Source organism: Neophocaena asiaeorientalis, unplaced genomic scaffold, assembly GCF_003031525.2.
Source record: "Neophocaena asiaeorientalis asiaeorientalis breed wild unplaced genomic scaffold, Neophocaena_asiaeorientalis_V1.1 scaffold45, whole genome shotgun sequence".
Taxonomy (NCBI): Eukaryota; Metazoa; Chordata; class Mammalia; order Artiodactyla; family Phocoenidae; genus Neophocaena; species Neophocaena asiaeorientalis.
In genome coordinates this window covers 6,807,685-6,826,273 of record NW_020174642.1, presented here as the reverse complement: position 1 = coordinate 6,826,273, position 18,589 = coordinate 6,807,685, and the positions used below count along the sequence as shown (strand labels likewise).

Genomic DNA, 18,589 nt, shown 5'->3' with positions numbered 1-18,589 from the left:
ATATCTATGAAGTGAGGAGAATGGAGGACCGAGGACAAAACTCCAGGGACACCAATGTTTAAAGAGGGGCAAAGAAAGAAAACCCAAGCAGGGAGAGACTTTGAAATGGAACAAGTCGCTCTATTTCTAAAACATGATGGGCATAAGCAGCATTGTCACAGAATAACTAAGGGGAGGTAATGGGGGAACAAATAAAGAAAACCAAAATCCCCAAACTAGATAATCCACTCAAGAGGAGTTAAGAATGTCTCCATCCACTGAAATATTTTGGCATGTCAGAGTTTCAAAGGTATCTTTAGAGCCCAACAAAAATAATGTAGTCATGTATGTTTTGAATAAAATACATAATGGAATTGTTGATTCTCAGAGAGTTTAAAGTAGGCACATTTTTTTTTACAGTTTTTATGCTGTAGGGTATTGAACAATTCATATGTACAATTAACTTTTGACAGTTGATTAATTAATAAATGAATGAAGTGGAGCATAGTGTGAGCTAGGTTGACAGCTGCATTGAAAATGGAAAAGTTTTAAAGTAAATGGGTAAAAAATATGCAGAGAAGACTCTTGGTTCTAGTAAAATATTGAACTTAAAAGGATCTCTTGTGGAGCACCTGGAAATTATGCATAGAATCTAACGTCCTTTTAAATGCATAGCTGAACTGAGAAGAAAGTCAGTGAATTTCTTAGGGACTAAAAAAAAGGGGGGAACTGAGAACAGGGCAGCCCATTCTCACGTTGTCACCTGGTTGCCTTAGGTGGCATGAATGGGGGTGGGGTTCCAATGTCTATAATACAGAGATTTGGGTTTTAAAGGTTAATTAGGGGCAGGAAATGAGATCTTGGTCTTGCACAAAGCAGGAATTGGACATGATCCCTCCCCTTACCCTGTACACACATGCACACAACTGTGTGGTCCAACAATCCTGAGTCAGAAATTAACCATTGAAAAGTAGTTATGAGCTAGTGATAACCTTGGGCACCTGGAGGAAATAAGTACAAAATCTTCCTGGAGAAGCTTGCCTTCAATCCAGGCTTTACAGAATTCCTACAAAGACTCACAGAAAATGATTCTGCAACCCCAAATTTTGAAAACAGGAAGAAACAATCTACCAAGACCAAGATTCAGCAGAAACAACAGATTAAACCCTGAAGAATATTAGATAATTGAAGTATGATAGAGAATATAAAGTGAATAGATTTAAAAGTGACTAGATACATAAAAGAAGGAACCAAAAAAGAGAGGAAGAAGATATTATGGAAAAGAATAGATAATCTTGAGGAAGAAACAATAGAATTTCTAGAAACACAAAACAGTATTCAAAATTCAGCGTCAAAAAATACCAAAAACTCAGTAGATGGATTAAGCAGTTGATCTGAAAAAAAGAGTGAATTAGAGAAGGGAGACTTGAGATTGTTTTCAGAGTGCAGCACGTGACAAAGGGGTAGAAAATGAGAAAAAAAGTCAACAGTTGGGAAGGACTCATAGTAATGTCTTATGTAGATCTAATAGAAGTTCCAGCAAGAGAAAATAAAGAGAACGGAAGAGATGAAATATTGGAAGAGGTAAAAGCTAAGACTTTCCCAAAATTGGTGGACAAAACCATTCTCCAAATACAGGAAACACCAGTCAGAGAAGGGTAAATAAGAATTCATCTTCTCTAATTACATTATGGTAAGACTGAAGAACACCAAAGACAAAGTGCTTTAGAGCCAGCACTAAAGAAAAAAGACAGACTATCTGAAAATAATGATAGTTATGAGGACAGCAGACTTCTCAACAACAAAACAGGGCACAGAGGGGCAGTAGAAGAAAATCTCCAGTGAGCTGGGAGAAACTGACAAAACTCTAGTTACCTTCTGGGCTCTTAACCTTTATTTTTTTACCTTTTACAGACTCTAATAAGGTGGAATAAAAATACTGGCCAACATTATCTTATAAGGATGAATGACTAGTGTTGAGGGTTCCTAAATTCCTTCCATTCTTTGGGAGAAGGACATTTGGTGATTAACTTTAGATTTTGTTTAAAGATTAACAAGTAGAGAAACAAAAAAGGAACAAAGAAAAATAGATCAATCCAATCAGGTATTTGGAAAGGAGAAATAAAGAACAGCCATAGCAATAATAGCAAGAGTAAAGTGGTAGAAATCAGATATATCAGTAACAATAAATGTAAGTAGACCAAACTTGCCATTAAAGACAGAAAGTGATGAAGTAGATTTTTAAAAATTATTCTAAAGTTAGTTATGTATATACTATTTACACAAACATCTAACACAGAGAAGGAATGACAGCAAATAGATGGGATAAGATATAGTAGTTAAATTTCAGTCAAAATAAAGCTGACGAGACTGGAAACAGAAAGCAGAAAACATTACTGGAGAAAGTTGAGGGTTATCACATAATAAAAACAGTTTACATTTATGAAGAATATATAACAGTGATAAAGTTGTATATACCTAATAGCATAGCCTCAAAATACATAAAGAACTGTACAGAGAAATAGACAAATCCACCTTAGTGAGAGATTTAAATTTGCCTTTCTCAGTCTTTGATAGATCGATGACATGAAAATTATATATGCATTACTAATTTTGATCTAGTGGTTATTCATAGAAACCTGCACTCAACAATTAGAAGATAAGCCTTCTTTTTAAGCATGGTCAATTTGCAGAAATTGGCCACCAGAGGAGTAACAACCAGTATTCAAAAAATCAGTATCTTGTACCTCCTTCACTGGCCAAAGTGCCATAAAATTAGAAATCAGTAATTATCAAAACAATAACTGAGCCCCATTCATAGTATGGAGATGAAAAGTTTCAGAAGTAACCTTGATGTAGGCTCTTTACTTGAGCTCAAATTTCAATTTCTTGTGGAGTGAAGCTCAAATGTGAGCTAGTTCTCTTTATTAAGCTTCTTTATAAATGTAAAGTCTGTTCCAATGAGGAGGCAACATGCTAAATCTTATTTTTGCAGGCTTCTGAGTGTGTGGGTCAGCAGACTGGCAGGCTTACCAAGGTCTGGTTTCATAAACAAAGACCTCATAGGATTTTGATATGATTCAGAAGTACATTTTATTTTTGTTGGTATTTTTTCATTACCAAGGGTGATTTTTCTTTCTGGAAGCCAATATTTTACATTGATATTGTTCAAGAAAAATGACACTCAGAGCTTATATTATCACCACTTTGATTCTTGCTTAATCTTGCTTTTATTCATTCCTCTGGGGTGGGGTTGGGGGTCTCTGAAACAGGATGTTTGCCTACATGAGGTATTTTGTTTCAAGAAGGCACAGTATGTCTTCAGCAATGCAATATCCTTTTGCTTAATTTAAATATCTACTTAATATTTTCCTGGCAGCAGTGGAACTCTACTAGGGCAGAATCCAGTTTCAGGGAAATGTAAAAAAAATGTTCAACCCTAATCCCACCCACTGCTTGTCCCTCCTCCCCCTGCTTCCCCACCCAAACCTTAAACGGTACAACTCTGCTTTGCTTTTATTTATTGTTTTAATCCCAGTTTACTGAAATAGCATTTGTAAAACTTTTGGATATTAACCATGTAATCTAAGATACAATTAAGAAACTGCAGAGAGAGAGATGGCTTCCTGTTTCTTTTACCCTGTACCATGGGGGTTTACCATTTTGATGTCCACAAAATGTGGAGTGATGACACAGATGTTTTCAAAACAATTGGACTGGAGGGCTGAAAACAAAACAACTTATCTGTAGTGGCTCTTGGTTCATCTCACAGAAGCACCTCCGAAAACTTCTTAAAATAAAGTGATAAATCAGACTTTTGTGTTTAGAGGAAGAGGCTGACCCTCTGATAATAGCTTGTTTATTTCATTTTAGCAGAGTTTGCAATGCAAAATCCAGTGCGTGGTTGCATTATTGCTCTATAATGTGTTATTGTTGGCAAAGTGCTTTCACATACATTATCTCATTTACTTTTCTCTTTCCCTAACATTTCACTTAATTACCCACAGAAAAAAGAAAACAAATTCTAGAGAGGTTAACTTTTACATCTAAAGAAGGGTTGGATCAGAGCCCAAATATGGGTATTCTGGCTCCCAATAAAGCCTTTTTTTTGATCACCAACTTTGCTGTGCTTGATGTAACTTAAGACATTCTTTGATTCCTCAGACATTTTCAATGACTCTGAAATTCCTAGATCATAAAGTCTAGCCTTCTTAGCAAGATCCTCAAGGCTCTCCTTGATCTGTCTCCAACTTTCATTTCCATCCTCCTATGTCTCTGTGCTCCCTCTTAAACCCTCCACTCCTGCCACACCAAACTTCTCACATGTCCCTCAAAACCATCAGATATTTCATGCCTCTGTGGGTGTGAAGCTGGGCTCAAGCTGTTCCCCTAAACTAAAGGTCTTCTCTGCTTTTGTCACCCTACTTCTGTCAAAATCCTTTTTGTTAATGCAGGCTCAAGCCAAACCCTTCTGGTGAAGCCTTTCCCTTTTTTCCTTGTTGGGATCAGTTGCTGCTTCTCTGTACTCCCGTCCTGCTTGGATAACACAGATTTCATTCTGCTTTGTGGGTTGTCTTCATGGCTGCCTACCTCGGTAGATTCTCAGCATCTTTGTCTTGGCCAATTCTGAAGTACTTGTGTATATTGTAAATGCTCAATAACTCAGTTAAATTCAGCTTAGTCATTATCCTATGGGTCCTTGGAGGCTACACATTGTTTTATAAATGTCCATCAACAGATGAATGGATAAAGAAGATGTGGTACAAATATACAATGGAATACTACTCAGAACAAAATAATGCCATTTGCAGCAACATGGATGCAACTAGAGATTATCATATTAAGTGAAGTAAGTCAGAAAGAGAAAGACAAATACCATATGATATCACTTATATGTGGGATCTAAAATAGGACACAAATGAACTTATCTGCAAAACAGAAACAGACTCACAGACATGGAGAACAGACTTGCGGTTGCCAAGGGGGAGGGAGATAGGGGAAGGAAGCATTGGGAGTTTGGGATTAGCAGATGCAAACTAGTATATATAAAATAGATAACCAGTAAGGTCCTACTGTATAGCACAGGGAACTATATTCAATATCCTGTGATAAACCATATGGAAAAGAATATGAAAAAGAATGTATATATATGTATAACTGAATCATTGTGCTGTACAGCAGAAATTAACACAACATTGTAAATCAACTATACTTCAATTAAAAAAAATAATAAAATGAGCAGAAAACCACAAAAATCCAGGCTTAGTCGTGAGGTTAGGTGGTAGGTTCTGAGCTGCATCACTTCCTGGGGCAGAGGGTGTGGGATGCCACCCCTGAACAGAGGCAAAGTTGACCCTTGGTTGGAGCTCATCCTGTTGCCCCCTCCCCTTTCTCCTCCACATGCATAGTTGAGGAAAGAGATAAGGCCTTTTGAATCTTGTGGGACCTCGTGAGCTCCCTTCTGTTATGGTGGGTGGGCCAGAAGCAAGAAAACTTTGCTGACCTGTCATGGACCATGGAGGAGACCTGGAAGCTTCTACTGGGTGCTCTGTGGAGTTGAGGAGTGAGCTGGGACCCCACACACTGACCTTAACCCTAAACAACACTGTCTGCAGTGGCACCATCCATGCCTGGTCCAGGGAGTTTGTGGGGAGCCCAGGGTGGGCTCTGCCATCAGGGCAGGGACAGGACCTCCTGTCTTTTTATCAGTTCCCTGCCCAGAGATTCACGATAAGTGCTTACACCTCAAGAGCGTGGAGGACAGACACCCAAAGCGGGTAGTGAGTGTAGGTGAGGATGCAAGCAGGGGCGAGTCCTCAAGCAGTGGGTGGTGTGTGGGTGCAGGCAGGGGGTGTGGGTTCAGGAGATGGCAACTGGATGTGTGTAAGATGAAGGGGTTGGGGAAGGACAGGGGATGATACCTATTAAGATGGTGGGCCCCGAAACCTAAGAGTCACGTGCTTTAGGCTGAAGAGTTTGGACTTGCCCCTTGCAGACTGTTCTCTTTGCACCTGTAGAGTAGGTCCAGAGTAATGGCACCCTATGGACAAGTTGGAAAGGAACATCTCATTTACTCTTATCAAGTGACCATATTTTGTTTTTAATATTCTTTGCTTATAAATGTATAGGGCAGAAGTACGGAGATCGAATTCCAAAAGGATACAGGAGTAACCTGACTTTGTGTAATTTTATTCTTTTCAAACGAAGCAATTTCCATTAACAAACTGTAAAAGAAAGCGACATTAAAATATTATACTCTTGAAAGTTTTATAAAAACAGTTTAACAAATATATATATATTATATATATATAATCCTTTACAAAACCTTGTTTTGATTTTGAAATATAGAGAATACATTTTTAAAAATAACTTTTTAACCCAAGTATTATATGTGTATTGTAGGAAAGAGAGAAGATAAAGTTTAGTGAAAAGAAAACTTTTAAATCTCTACTGCCTTTGTTTCAGAGACAGTAGTTGCCATTTCACTGCATATCTCTCCAAAATTCTTTCCATGGATATGTTTATATTTCTTTGCAAAACATAATCTACCATAATGTTTCAAACGTTTAAATTTAATCTATTTTGAACAGTTTTCATATCAATAACTACATTCAGCAGTGTAATTTTTAGTTTCTAAATATCACAGGACTGTTCCTAAATGTACAACAACTTAACTAGTTCTCTTTCTCTGGGACATTTAGGGTGTTTCCAGTGTTTTGCTATTATAAACAACACTACAAAGAACATCCTTGAAAATAAATCATTGCGCACTTCCTCTATGATTTCCTAAGGATAAATTTCTAGAAGTGGAATTTTTAGTTTAGAGACTATACACACAGTTTTTAAAAAGGCATTTGAAATGTATTGCTGAATTGTTCATTGGAAAGGTTGTAGCAATTTACAGCTCACTCCAGCAGTACAAGAGAATGGCCATTTGACCAATCCAAAGTGAGAATTTAGGGATTATAACAGGACAGGTCAAGGAGGAATTGGTCTCTGGGGTCTTGCATGTGATTCCCTTAAACGAAAATTGAATGAGCCATTACAACCTTGGGCTTAGCAAGGGAAACCAATTAACAGGCACACCAAGGGATGCTGGAGAGATTGGACTTCTTTTTTTGGCTATCTTCCTAAGACATCATTTGACCGTTTTAACATGAACCCAGGAACTTTCAGGAAGATCTTTATGTATCATTTTTAGAATATCTGTTTCTACCATTAAGAGAAGAAAATGCCTTCCTAGAATGAACTGATTTCTAGGAAGTAGTTACACCAAAACATAGTCCTTCCAGGTTGTTAAATGCAAAACAAAACTAAAAGAAGAGTTTGGCTAATACCTAGTGGTGGAATTTATAGGAAATGGCTTGGGGACCCCTGTGGAAGGGAGGGTCTTCTCTCCGAGAGGGCCATTTAACTGTCCTCTGCACAGAACCAAGGAAAGAGGACTTGAATTCAGGGCATCCTAAGACCAATATATGATCTGTTCCTGAATAATGAGGAGTCATGACATACCATGAGAAAAAGGAAAAAAAAGGACTTTCTATGGAAACATTCTGGAGTTTAGAACATTTTATCCCTGAAAGCAGAATGCTGACCCAATGGCAAAGAGCCATCTGAACTTCAGTGACTTGGACAGAGTTAACATTCCCAATACACATTCGGTTTTCACAGGCTAACAAAATGTTTCCATGTGTTTGGATTACAAAGGAATATGCACAGCTTTCTGTCAACACTGCCATTTGAGCTTTTGTAGATATTCTGCGCTTTGTAGCAGAACCAGAGTTCTTAGTTTATAGCTTCTACACATGGGCCCTATGACCAGCAATTCTACATCTAGGTACTCACCTAGGCCAGCACTTTCTCAAGCTTAATGTGCACACAGATCAGCTGAGAATCCTATGAAAATATAGACTCTGATTCGGCAGGCATGTGGCAGCACCTGGGATTCTGCATTTCTAATTAGGCCCCAGGGGATGCCAAGGCTGCTAGATCCCACGACCACAGTCTGAGTAGTGAAGCCCCAGGGTAGATGGTCTGAACCACTTTAGAATTACCTGGACAGCTTTTAACAACCCTGATGCCCGGGCTGCCCTCCAGCAGAATTAACTCAGAATCTTTGTGGGCGAGACCAGGCATCAGTAGTTTTTTTATTTCCCCATGATTCTAATGTGGAACCCAGGCTGTGGACCAATGCAGATTGCTTCACATGTGGGTGGGGAGGGAGACACAGGGGTCTTCATTGATAAGTAAGTGGGGTATATTTGTGGGGGGGTGGGGATATCCGAGAGCGGATTAAATGATGAAATATACCTCCATGGATTGACTTGGACACATCTTGAAAATACAGTGCCGAACGCCAAAAGCAAATCAGATACCATTTATGTTAGCTTAAAGGCACACAACAATATATGTACAGTGGATATGGTAAAAGTATTCAGATATGTATAGGGATGATGCATGTATCATTTCAGGTTAGTGGTTCCTCCTGGAGTGTCCAGGAGGGGAATGGGTTAGGGATGGATTCTATTGGGGTTGAAAGAATTTCTTTCTATTAAAAAAGATATGAAAAAGTAGGGAATGGACAAAAGAAGGGAGGGAGGGGGAGGCAGAAAGAGAGTAAGAAAGAAAAAGAAAGGAAAGAAGGAAGGATGGGAGGGAGGGAGAAAGGGAGGAGAATTCTGGTGACTGTGACTGTCTGGCTGTTTCTCACTGTTACTGCCACTGACTCTGGGAACCGAAAATGTATCCCAACAGCACATCGAATGCCCATTCTTGAGCAGCCTGAAACATTAGTAAGACCAAGCAAGCTTCTAAAACTATTAGCTAGAAAGCAATTCAAAAGGGTGATGTATTCCCCCAGCAGATATTTTCACTCACGATGATCTGAGCATCGTGGCACACCTGCCCTCTACGAGCCTGTCCAGAGGACCCAGACCAAGGCTTTCATTTCACGTTGGAAACAGACACAGAAAGGAGAAGCAGCCTCTGGAGGCTGCAGCGTTGAGAGACTCTGGGATCAGGACTCTGGGCTCCTACTCCTTTGCCCAGGTGTCTTTCTGTGCTCAGTGACCCCAGGGAGGAGCCCCGTCTGCTGGCAAGGCGCCCTGGGCACCCCTCCACCCAGGCTGTTTGTGTGGGGTGGTCCCAACTTGTGTTTCCGTTGGGGATCACCTGCTCCTTTTCCCCAGAGACTTGCTCTCCTGGTCATACAGGGTTCTCCTCCCATATGTGGCTGCAAAGCGTGATGACACTGCCTGCATCCTGTGGGGTGTTTGCGCCCCAGCTGTGGAATGTGAAAGCCCCCCAGCCAGCTTGCCTCCTGCAGGTGTGAATTAGTTGCAAAACCAAGTTCTCTGCAGGAAAAGCGTGTAACTGACGGCTCTCTCTTACAAACACTAGCTCCTGGGAAGTGCTAGGGTTCTGGCTGACCTACACATCATCTCCAATTCTGTGGTCAATATCTTTCAGTATTTCAGACAAATACTGTATGGGATTTTTTTTTTTTTTTGGTAATCTGTAATTAACATCTTCCTGATATGTGTTGCTCTTATTTCATATAAAGATACCAGTAGTTTTCTGAGGAAAGAAAGTTTTCATTTATTCTTATTCATTTTTTCCCATTCTTTTTTAAATTGAAGTATAGTTGATTTACAATGTTGTGTTAGTTTCAGGTATACAGCAGTGAGATTCATATATATATATATATTCACACATACACATATTTTTATATGAATAAATAAAAATTAAAAGAAACTAATGAAAAGAAAATCCCATCCCTACAGGAAACTTTAGATTATATGAGCGACAGAAGGGCAGGTGGCGTGAATAACCCTAAACTTCCAGAACAATTCACTTCAAAGACGATGGTCTCTGACTGTGAGTCAGTTCGTCTTCCTCAGACCTTCTCTGCGGACTGGTCCCTGAGCCTGGCTTGAGGCTGTGCTTCTGCAAGAGAGGGAGGGGATGCTCTGGAAAGCTATGGCTGGTGGGAGATCCCACCTGGGATATGGCTCTACCCCAGAAATTTGTCTTCAGGAGTTGACCAAATATGCTTCCATCCCCTTTCAGATCCTATGCTATGGAGTACGGACCATGTCCGGCAGTGGCTGGAGTGGGCAGTGAAAGAATATGGCCTTCCGGACGTCGACATCTTATTGTTCCAGAATATTGATGGGAAGGAGCTGTGCAAGATGACCAAAGACGACTTTCAGAGGCTCACCCCGAGCTACAACGCTGACATCCTTCTGTCGCATCTCCACTACCTCAGAGAGAGTAAGGCAGTCCCTGCCCCCACAGAGAGCACTGTCGAGAGGTCCTTGTTAACGTAAGATGTGAGGGTTCAGCCCAGTTTCCGATAGCATCTTGCTGCCCTAACCCGATTCCCACTAGTATCTGAGAGAATGCTTATAAGTGATGACTTAGGTGATTGCGTAGTGAGAAGTAGTCAGCGCTTTTACGAGAAGCGGCAAAGTCAACTAGCATTCAGCTGCCTCCTCCAGGGTCCCCCAACCAGGAAGATCACATGCCAAAGGGAAACAGAGCTTTATCTGGTCACACATTATTTCATCTCCATGATGCCCAAATAGAAATAGAAACATTATGGAAAGGCTCCTACTTGATGGGAATTTTGGAGTATATCTTCCCTAAAGCCAAACCAAGCTCCCTTTCGTATCCCACTGGAACACAAAATGAAGAACATTTTCACTTGGTATCTTGAGATGTGGCTTAGCCTGTCACAATGGGAATGGCATCTTGGCAATGAGAGGCATGAATCCACAGAGTCTGCTGCATGCTTTAATATTTCAAATGTCAAGCATGATCAGAAGGAGATAGTAGAGATAGTGCAACAGTGGGTGGTGTGAACTCTTTGGTGTAAATGCTTTGCTTGGCATCCCAACCACTTCTTCCCTGAACTCAATATGGATCCCCATCTAGGTTTTAACATGCTAACCGGTAGCAGGGCCATGGAGAGATTTCCAAGCAGCCCATGATAACAGGGTGGGGAGTGGGGTGAATGTTTTCCTTCTTTTTCTTCTTTTTTTTTTTTTTTTTTCAAGGAAGGTAATTCTCTCTCTCTCTTTTTTTCATTTGGATGTTGCTTTTTGTTTTGTTTTGTAGCACCTCTTCCACATTTGACTTCAGATGATGTTGATAAAGCCTTACAAAACTCTCCACGGTTAATGCATGCTAGAAACACAGGTAATGCTGGCCCTGCCCCTTCCCCCCAGGACAAGTGTAGGGTTTTGTTTACAGGTTGCATGCTTTACAGGTAGAACGTGGGACAGTCAGTGCATCAGGAAGGCGGAAGTCCGAGGTGGATGGTTGAAGGGTCCCTGGTAGGTTGAGGCTCTGTGTTGGCGGTACCACAGCCTCAAGGCAGGAGGCACTCTTTGGTCTCTGAACACTCCCCCGCTTCCCTTGCCAGTCAAAGGATTTCTTTCAACCAGGAGATGTGCAGAATCAGCCTTCAGCCATAGCCTCAGCTCACATTGGCTGGGTCACAGTCTGCTGTTGTTAGTCCTCAAGTATGCCCTGTGCTGACTGTAGAGACTAAAAGCATGTTCCGTGTGAAGGGGCCCTTAGCATGCTCCTTTTTTCTTTTTTTCCTTTTAAAATTTTTATTCTTAAAGGAATGTTTACTAGGACAAGCAGGGGTTTTACTTTTCCCTTTTTGGTAAAGTTTTAGGCCATTCAACTTGACTTGAATCTTCTTGCACAGTCTTCGTACATTTGCAAAAATGCAGTAGGAGGGAATGTCGGTTACTTTGGGGGAGCTTTTGTTGTGAGGGAAACTGTGTTATGACTTGGGAAGATTTGAAATTAGTGACTAACTAAATACCTGCTATTCTATGTCTAACCATTGATTCTACATTTTATTTATTTATCTATTTTATATATTTTTTTTTGCCTGAGCCTGATAGAGTTTTAACGTGATGCTTCTTCCTGGCTAACCCTGCTCCCTCCCCTCCTAGTAAAGGCTGAGAGTAGAGGCTGGGCTTTCTGTGGATGAATGTGGCCCTGGTCACACCCATTTCCTCCCTGGTGATGGAGACACTTGCAGAAGCATGGCCGCAAGCTGTTCACCCCACTGTTATCAGCCTGCAGGGACCCTCTGCCACCACCAGGCTAGGGAGAAAACCATCTAGTGTTGGAAAGACTTAAGTAACCCCTCATAGGCAAGCCAGCCAATTCATGAGCAGCCCTCACATAGGAATACAGCCATTTTCCAAATACTTGCCAAGTTATTTTTAAATGTATGATGTGAGTGAGTCCAGGCTTGAGTATTATAAAGGGATTGCTAGTTGATCTCCAGTAGTCAGAAAGTTGTGCTTTTAATCTGAAATTTTTAAAAAATGGCTTTGAGTCAATAATACACTTTTTCAATGTAGGTTACACAGTCAACCTATTAATGACCTTGTGGCCAGAAATAGCAAGCACCTTAGACAATGTAATTCCCCTGCCTTAGGAAACGCCTTGGAGATACATACACTTTCTGATAATTTCTTAGTCACTTAAAAAATTTTTAGCAGAGGATGAAAGTGTCAGGAAAGCTCTGACTTCATTATTTTTGCCATTGCTAAACATAGAAGCAATTGAAAAGCAGGACAACAAATTCCAAATGGACTGACCTGTGAAAAGAGGATTACTTCCACTAACATTTGAGAATTGATTGAGAGAGAGAAAGGGAAAATGTGCATCTGAACAGAGACACAGATTAATTTTTAAAAAGATCCATATATTCTTTGGCAAAATATTTATCATTCTTTGGTGCTACTTTCCAAGGGCTCTGTAAAATGTTTTATGGGTTTTATACGATTTGAAAATTAAAACACCCACCATAGAATTGTTTTAATAAAATGAGCTTGCAGGGGGATGGGCAGACCCACGGATGGGCTTCAGGAGGAAGCTGTTAAATCAAAACACAAGACGCCTTATGCCGAGTGGGGCACAGAGAGAGTCACATCTCTTCCATCTTCAGCATCTGTTTCTGACCTGTGTGCTAGTCCCTTCTCCCGAAGTCTGGCGTAGCAGGTTCTAGGAGGCCACCTCCCTTGGTTGTCACGGGGCAAAGTAGATTAGGCGCTGTTGCTGAGATCAGATCAACAACCACAGCAAAAGACCTTCACATGTTTTGTCTTTCCTTTTGTCTGCAGGGGGTGCAGCTTTTATTTTCCCAAATACTTCAGTATATCCTGAAGCTACGCAAAGAATTACAACTAGGCCAGGTACGAAAACACCCCTGTGTAATCTCTTTATTGAGAGACATCCCAGGATGTCCTGTGAGATCCGTGACCTACGTCACGAGACACAAAGACAGCTGATCTTGAATCGGACCCTCTAAACGGTCTTATTCTGCCTCTGTGGATCTGGAGCCTAGAATCAGACCGTTCCATCCAGAGATCACGCAAACAGTCCCCGAACTGCGGGATTATGAGCAGGTCAGCCCCTTCACTAGCTGCTCTCGAAGACAGATGGGCCAGGAAGGCATCCTGGATGCCTGGCAATAAGGAATCCATCTGGTTTCGAGTTTACAGAAGGACATAAGTGTAATCTATCCGTCCTCAAGGCACAGCACAGAGCAGGAGGCATTCCCCTAACACAAGCGGCTGGTTCCCAGCTGTCACGAGAGCCAGTCTTTCAGAGCAGAAGCATGTAATCAATCATATGTACACCTGAGTCTTACTTTCTGTCTTTCCCGATGATTTAATTAGGTTATTAATTTACGCGTCATTCACGAAAAGAATCACTGTTTATCAAGTGTCTGTTAGTGCCAAGCACGATGTTAGATTCTGGGAATCTAAAGATGAACCAGACTTTAGAAAGCTTCCTGTCTTCAGAAAGCTGGCCTGTTCATTCCACCATTGTCCATGGAGCCTCCTGAGTGCCAGCCACAGGGGTGCAGCAGAGAACAAGCCCACAGGCACACAGCCTAAAGCTCTAGATGTTTCTAGATGTAAAGCCACCTAGAGCCAGAAACAGACTCACACACATATACGTTTAACCTTACGGGCTAGGTACCTAGAGCCAGAGAGACAGATATGGATGTTTAACCTAAAGCACTGATTTTATAGTAGAGGCAACACTTCTAACGACAGAGGCTGTGGGAACAGGAAGGGAAAGGAATTCATCCCTCCATGAAAGGGGGAAGGAAGCATTGCAGAGGAAGGACCATATGCCAGAGGAGGATTAGGTGTTGCCAGGTGGAGAAGGGGAGGGTGACATTGGGCAAGCATGGCTCAAACATCTGTCCCCTCGCTGGGATGTACAACCCCATGAGCTGGATGACACATGCCAGCCTCACAGCTGAGGAATCGTGATTAGGGCTGTGGGATGGCTTTTCCCTATTCACTCGTGGATCTAGAAGTCACGTCTTCTTAGACCCAAGCTGTTGCTCTTGGACGTCTGTCACGTGTCCAGGCTGCCCAAGTCCTAGTTTGAACTGGTCCCAGGCACTAAGCTTGGCGCTGCTGTTTCTTCCCAGTGAAAAAGACAGGGGCGGGCAGTGAGCTCAATAGCCCGGGTGAAGATGCTTCTGGGAGTTTTTCTCGCCCCGACACAGCCCTGGTACTGTGACGTCAGGCTGGCGATTTTCTGTCCCCTAACCTCATAAAGTTCTTCCTGGGAAGCATAGTGGAAAGGCTTGGCAATAGTTTTTAGTTACCTCTGACACAGGCCATTTGATCGTGGACAAGACCCGGGGTCTGGAGTGAACTAGATTGACCCTAAAGAAACCCGCCGTGTGTACTGAGAAAGGACAATGAAAGTACATGTGTCACGCTAGCTCTAGACATTCCTGAGTTTACTGCCAGTAAATGGTCCCTTGGGAGGACATGGGAAGTGTAGGAAAATCACAATGATTTTGTGAGTGTTTGAAAGAAGTTTCCATACATACGCACAAAAGTCAAAGCTATCTGTGAAACATTTGGCCATGGGTTGCTTATTTGTTTGTTTATTTGAAGCAATTTCATGGATGCCTCTGAGTTGCAAAAGCCAGGGATTGTGAGCTGGTGTCAGGGCTGTGTGGCCACATGAGTTCGTTCAGCACGATGGTCGGAGCAGCCAGTCGGCTGCCTGTTGCTTCATAGACGGAACAATGGGTCCTGGAGCGCCTTTGCTCCCTATTTGAGGATATGGTGGATTTGGAAGATATGGCGCATCCAGGTGTCAGAGAGGAGAGTGGCCTGGAGGACTCTGGATGGGACACCCCTCTGTGCTTCAGCCCAGGGGGAGACAAGGGTGGCAAACACTAATTCACCTAGCAAAGCCCTGATGATGCTCTTTTCTTGGGTCTGTCATTCGAGTGTGAATTGGAAGAAACTTGATTTGTACCAAAATACATGTTTTGGTGATTGCTGCTGTGATTCTGAAAGGAGATACAAATATTAGTGTCTGAGCTACAAAGAATTGAAAATCAGAGTGAATGAGCCAGAGAGCGGTTTTCTGTCAGCCAGACTGAGGGATTCAAACTTGGAGAATAGACTTGTTTGTATATCTTGGGTGGGCCAGTGATCAACCTTGCAGGAACGGTCTTGTTAGTGTGAAAGCTTATAACGGTGCAGTTGGAGAAGTTTGTGATGGGTCGGGGGGATGGGTGTTGCACATCATTGGGGGAGGGGGTCACTGGGAATCTGACCGTATCCCTTTGGTTGGTGGGTATCTGACTGCTTTCGAAAGAGCTGGTTGCTCACTTTCCTTGGGAGAGGTCCTTGGGTCCTTGGGGACAGAGACCCGAGTTCCTGTTCCCCTGCACTCTTGGTTTGCTGTGTCCATCCATTTCTCTAATCCCACATCCACGGAGACAGAGGACTCCTTCCTCCCACCTGTGTCATCCTGCTGAATCCAACTTCCCAGTGTCCCCTCCCCACTTCCTTCCTTTCCTTCCTCCTCAAGTAACCACCCCCGTCTACCTTTTCTTCTTGTCATGGCCCAGCTTCCCAAAAAGATCATTTATTCCAGAGTCCCCTTACTGCCTGCCCTGTCCAATTACTGGGTCATTTCAGTTCCCCCCCACAATTGTCCGGGACTGTTCAGTGACCTTACAGGATAACACATGATGGACAATATACTCTTTTGTTCATGCCTCAATCCCCTCTCTGCCCGTGCTTGTTCCTATTAATTTTATCCAGATTTTCCTGATTCAAAATGCACCCTCTTTCATGATCGCTTTGTTGAATTAGCATTTAGATGAGTCTCTCCTCTCCTCTTAGAAAGTGCTAGCACATAGGCAGATCCATTTACGTTCTTTTTTTATGATCGAATTTCACGGTGTCGCATGTGTTTCTTGGGTAGTCAGTTATTATGACCAGAAGCCCTTTCCCCATCTCCCCTGTAAACACCCTCCTTCTTTGCTGAACACATGCTTTTTTGGGGCCACAGCCCCTTGAGGCCTCAAGTGGCATAAACAGAGACAGGTCTGACTCAGAGAAACTTGCAAGCTGGTTTTTGACCTCATGATGTGAACCCTGCCTGGCGTCCTAGGAGCAGTGTATGTGAAAGCTCAGGTGTGTGCCCAGGACGATCTGTAACCCCACCCTCCCCTCCTCCGTCACCATGGTAATCCACGCACCATGATACGCATCTAGGATGTTATCGAAGGAGACTGGAGACTTGGGTCAGCAAGTGCAGCCTCGACTTTCCCTTTTCAGCTGGCTCTCCTCAAGGGTTTCTCGGAATCTGCAATGATTCCTCCTTTGGAGTTTGCAGCTCAGTGCCATTCAGCATCTCCAGTCATAGCAAGATGACGCAGCCGATGCACTGTGTCCTCAGTTAAGTAAAGCCTGTATCACAGCAAATGGCTGAAAATGCATTCTTGGCTTTGCCCTAACTATACTCTAACCACAGATCTGTACATCTGTACGCCTAGTTGAAAAGGGAAGGCACAATGCCCCCAGATCTCCATGTCTTTGACAGAGGAGTTTAGAAGACCCTAGGGAGAGCTAGAGGAAGACAAGAGAGAGCGATTTAATCACGTTAGTCGGCTTTGACCCTGAAAATTCCTTGCATTAAATAGGGGTTTATAGATTGGTTTAGGCCAATAGCTCTCGGTCTTTGTCTTTGCCACTAGCATCTAAGTTCATTGAGAGCTGGCAAAATTCAACCTTTCCCATCCAGTGCAACCAGGGACCTCCAGAGTTACTTTGTAAATGTGGCATGGATCCCCAGAATGAGGATAAGCTCTCCCATGATCCAAGTTCTGGTCCTTTAAAAAAATAAAGTGGTGGGTAGATGTCAAGAGGGCTAGTGGGCTGTTCTTCAGTAATCTTGATGAAAGGAGAGTGTAAAACTTGGTGAACTTAATCCTGCATGAAGGGCAGCAAGGATGCTTGCTTACATCATTGATGTCTAGGGAAGGGAGTGGTTGGGGGAAGGAGTCTCATTCAGAATCAGTAACTGATCTTGACTCCCAGAAAATAAACAAAGGTGCTGGGGTGGAGGGGGCCAACACCAGTCAAACTCCCTATTTGTAGTTTTCATGGTTTTTGGTCTAGATCATGGCATATAGCATACTTCTTTGGTAACCCTCAGCTGCCTGTAAAATGGCTTTTATAAATTTCAGTTTTAAAACACAGTCTGTTACAGAAAAACAATAGCAGAACCCATGCCGGAAAGCAGCTGTCCCTGACACAGGACCTTCTGCCAAGTGTATGAGTTAATGACCTTGAAGATTAAAGTTGAAGAGAAATGGAGAGTGGATTGAAATGACCACCAAAAATGAAATGTATACTGCGTTCTTACTAGAAGTCTTATGATCTACTCTCCATAAGAGGCAAATAGCAAATGTACACAGAGTAATAATTTTTCAAGGAGCCAAGAAGCAGAACTGCTCAAAACTGGCTCTGCTTTGAGGTGTTGTAGCTGCTGACAAGGTCACTGAGATGACTGTCTCCCATCTCAGCAAGCCTTAGTTCAACACTCCCCAATGTCACATCCCACAGGAGGGGGGCCTGGTGCCCATGGCATGTGATCTGTAGCAGATAAGAGAACACTGGAGCAGAATTTCATGAACAAAAACAAAAGCCCACTTATCTTCCATGGCAATATGTTCATGAACACATGAATCATTGTTCATATAAACATCTCCAGTTCTTGGCAAAAAATCAGACTTGGAGTTGTTTAGGTCCTGACTGATTTTCAAGGGAGGATGAGACACGGTTACACACTCTAAGAAGGACTTGATGAATTAAGAGTTTCAAAATATTTTCCTATTAGTAGTTTGGTGTTTAATTTCTTCCAGTCACATTTCATGGGCAATCTCTTTACGTTTAAAGTAGTAGCAGACTAACTACTGACACTTGCTATTAATTCCATTTCTAATATTTCAGGTAAAAGCATTCAATCTAGAACTCTTTCCACACATTTATTTGTATTAACACACTCAGCATTTCTGAAATCCTTATCTGTAGGAACACAGATTTTTAGAAAAGAATAGTGGAAATTGTCTAGCACAGGCTCTCTCAAACTTCAGTGTACACCCAAGTTAAATGGGACCTTGTTAAAATACAGATTCTTTTTTTAATTGAAGTATAGTTGTTTTACAATATCATGTTAGTTTCAGATGTACAGCAAAATGATTCTGTTTTATATAAACATATAAAACTGTGTATATATA

At 42.1% G+C, this 18,589-nt stretch overlaps 1 protein-coding gene across 6 annotated transcripts in view; it reads left to right on the top strand.

Moving 5' to 3' along the window:
• The window catches only part of ERG (ETS transcription factor ERG), a 184,302-nt gene that overhangs the window by 152,006 nt on the left and 13,707 nt on the right, over positions 1-18,589 (top strand). For 2 of the 6 annotated variants that reach the window (XM_024758269.1, XM_024758270.1), the window contains exons 4-6: positions 10,048-10,251; positions 11,098-11,178; positions 13,134-13,205. In XM_024758269.1, coding sequence (XP_024614037.1) covers positions 10,048-10,251; positions 11,098-11,178; positions 13,134-13,205 — 357 coding nt within the window. The remainder of the gene's footprint in view (positions 1-10,047; positions 10,252-11,097; positions 11,179-13,133; positions 13,206-18,589) is intronic. The other 4 variants (XM_024758271.1, XM_024758272.1, XM_024758273.1 and 1 more) reach the window with 2 other exon arrangements.